At 38.5% G+C, this 3,454-nt stretch overlaps 1 protein-coding gene across 4 annotated transcripts in view; it reads left to right on the top strand.

The window, feature by feature from the left end:
• Window positions 1-2,509, top strand: part of glg1a (golgi glycoprotein 1a) — an 18,575-nt gene extending 16,066 nt beyond the window's left edge. For 2 of the 4 annotated variants that reach the window (XM_060886126.1, XM_060886124.1), the window contains one exon: window positions 1,816-2,509. In XM_060886126.1, the coding sequence (XP_060742109.1) occupies window positions 1,816-1,891 (76 nt within the window). In that variant the 3' untranslated portion in view covers window positions 1,892-2,509. The other 2 variants (XM_060886128.1, XM_060886127.1) reach the window with 1 other exon arrangement.
• Window positions 2,510-3,454: the final 945 nt, after the last annotated feature.

Genomic DNA, 3,454 nt, shown 5'->3' with positions numbered 1-3,454 from the left:
CTCCATGTTCATGAAGCTCCTGTTGCTTTTCTCTTCATTTGCAATTCATGTTGATGCTTTTTGTTGTGTTGTATGTTGTGGTATGAGTTTTTGCGTATGCTCGTGTGCTCCCCTGTGGTCTACTGAGGTGACAAGGCAGCAGGTTCTCACTACTAAATACAGAAATAATTTCGTGTGGGTGTTTGGCAGACACTTCAGTTACACATGGTGAATAGAATATTTTTGTGGTATTAGGTTTGTGTGTGTTTGGGCTGCGCAGGTCTGATAACACGGTTCTTCTGTTATTTTAACTGATTTATCATTTCTTTAGCATTCGACTATGGGTTTTTTCTTTAATCGGGTCATGGCAGAGATTTATCTTTTAGAACATCTAATGGGAGAATAAAGGCATCGTTTTCTTTAGTTTTATTTATAAATAACATTCTTGACGTTAATGTCGTAGACGTGCTACTAAATAGGGCCTTTTGTGACGAATTAATACAGGATTTAAACAGGAGTTGGACTGAATAATTGTACTGAAGTATTCTTTGTGTACGTTTGTGTGAGAGTGAATGAATATCCTGTCTGTGGGTTTACTTATTTTCATCAAGATTTTTATTTGTATTTTTTTCTGGACATTCTACAGACGGATATTTGTAGGTTTGGGTTGTTGATGAATAAAGGTGTCCGATGTAAGGCTTGTCAGACTTGCTGTACTCCCAGATACTAACAGACCATCGAGCAGTGAAGGAAGAACTATTCACATCTGAGCCAGAAGAACTCAGGATCTAGGGGCCATAAATGGGGCTGTTTAGACAAGCGTCCGTGGGTAGGATGCTGATAAATGTTCAGATAATTCAGAATACTATGTGAACAACATGTAGATGACCTTAGACCAACACACCAGTTCTAAATGGGATGCTTGATAAATATCCCATAGTGGCCTCAGACAGGATGTCAAGGCACACATGGAGCTCAGGCAGGCAAAGATTTGGTTCTTACATTGAATTTGACTGCGTCTTTCTGCTGCTCTGCAGAGACGGACACCGTTGTGATACAGTGTCATCTTTACACAGGTTACTGTGCTCACATCTCTTTTAGTTTAGCTTGTGCTGGTGGCTGGAGGACTTACAGTGCCATAATTAAAGACTGCTAATAGCATTAGTACTTGCTCGACCAACCAAGGCACATTGTTTAGTCTGTGCTTGCTTAGCAATGTATTAATGAATTTGTCAGTTTTAATAGGCCTTAATTTATTGTAGGTTTTGGGTTTGGGATGTTTTCTGGATGCCTCAGTGTTTTTATTGGGGCTGATCTTGTACTCTGCCATCCAGGGTAAGAGGAATAAGATTATTATTTTTTAATACTTGCAGAAGTTCTGTTTATAATTCAGCTAATCAAAGTTCTGTGTGTCTTGAACTCGATCACCTGCACAGCTTGGAAATACAGTTCTGAAAATCATGCCCTTTATTCCATTTTCTCTTGCATGAACTTTCATAATCAGCTGCCTTCCTTCTCAGCTAATCAGACCTTATCAACCCATTGACGGCTTGTTGGGAATTAAATCCACAACGTTGTCAAAAGCTCTAAACAATGTTCAGGTGTTTTTTTGTTAGCTATACCTGTTAGAAGGGGGAACATGTGTTAGAGGAAAAAGAGCATTACAGTAAGAAATATCCAGAGGTGAAAGGACATCAGCGGTGTCATATGTAAAGGTTTTTGTATAAATCATAAGTCATGTCGCAATGCTATGGGGAGGAGGAAGATGATGCTTGTATACTGTATATAACTGGGTTTTGTTTTTTCTCAACTTAATTTTTGCTCTTTTTCTTGTAGAAATTGTGACAGTCTTGTAAATTTACTGAATTGCCCTCACAAGAAGCAGATGTCTTTTTTCCACCTTTACTGGTAATGAGAATATTGGTACAGAACATTATGGCCATGGCCTTCAGTAACCTTTGTTGAAAATGATGCTTCTTATAAAAGAAAAGCTCAATGTATCAGTATAATTTGTCCATTAATTCAGGATTGACCCACAGAAAGTGATCAGTATTAAATCATGTTGGAGCTCATTGTGTACCTTCATGTTGGCTCAGATGATCATGTGGTCAGTTCTCTCATCCAGCTCAGACACCTTGGGCATTCTCAGTGGACCGTTCCTTAAATGTTTAACTGATGATTTAAGCAAGTGAATGTAGCACTGAAATGATTTCTTCTAACTGCTCGATTTCCTCCTCATTTCAGACAGGAAATGATGTGAAGTCATACTGTAAGTGCTCACCGTCTGCTGTGTGACCTTTCTACAATAAAACATATGATTATTAGAAAATCTTATAGTAAAGATGCATCTTGTTTTTGTATGTTTTTTTTCCTCTCCATTGTACAAACTGATTTCCCCTCAGATCTAATCAAGCCATGTACGTCATGTACTGTACATATATACAAATGGCTTTTTTGTCTTTATTGGTTGTTTTTGTTATGTACAAAGTGATTTGGAAAATTGTTAATAAAATCAATTTGCTGGTTTGTATTTTGTTTAAAGAACTTGACTTTATCTCTGCTTTATCTACAGAATCTGTATAATGCGAGTGTGTGTGCGAGTGCTAGCGTGTCTGGGTGTGTGTCTGCGTTTTTGTGTGTTTGTCTGTCTGTGTGTCTGAGTGTGTGTGTCTTTGTCTGTGTCTCTGAGTGTGTGTGTCTCTGTGTGTGTCTGTCTGAGTTTGTGTGAGAGAGCCACTTCTGTGTTTGAACACTTTTTATAGCTGCGCACAGTTAAATGATGTGCATTGAGTTACAGGTCTGTGAGGTCCTGCCTTGGCATTCTGTCATTAGGGTGAAACATATTTGTGGGATTTCAGCCTGTCTGTCTGTGGAGACGCTGCTTCTCCTTCCAGAGGATGTCTGTGATTGATTTATGGTAGTTCAGAAATAATGTGAAGGGTTTTTCAGACCAGAGACTGTTTCATGTTGAAAACATCAAAATCTTTGTAGATTCCAATGAGCTTCACTGTGAACGTTCAAGCAGAAATATCAGTTATTGTATAAACTGCTTTTAAACTTTTAAATAGAATTTTTCCATTTTAAAGTGAGATGAAATACACACGAGTATGATATAATACTAGATTGTCAAATTTAATGCATAAAAAGCTGTAAAAAGAAGAAAAAATCCAAATGAAGCTCGATAGATTTGTAATAGAGTTTTATTCTCTGGGCAGAAAATCTGTTGTCACTACATTTTAGTTCCTGTGGTGTTCTCTTTATTCTCCAGTCTGTTTCCTCTTCACTCTGGGTTTTAGAAGCTGTATGGAGACACAAAGAGTGTAATCTTTGTAACATATCTTCCCAGTAGTTTTCTCCTCTCCAGCTCGCTCATCTCCACCTCAGCTTCCAGCGTAGCAGGACCTTCCACCGACTCCACCAGCAGCAGATCCACACTCTGTTTGCTCGAGCGCTGAACTGTAAAATGCCCCACGTG

The sequence above is a fragment of the Tachysurus vachellii genome, chromosome 14 (assembly GCF_030014155.1).
Source record: "Tachysurus vachellii isolate PV-2020 chromosome 14, HZAU_Pvac_v1, whole genome shotgun sequence".
Lineage (NCBI taxonomy): Eukaryota > Metazoa > Chordata > Actinopteri > Siluriformes > Bagridae > Tachysurus > Tachysurus vachellii.
The sequence above is the reverse complement of the archived record's forward strand: the minus strand, read 5'-3'. Positions and strand labels throughout refer to the sequence as shown.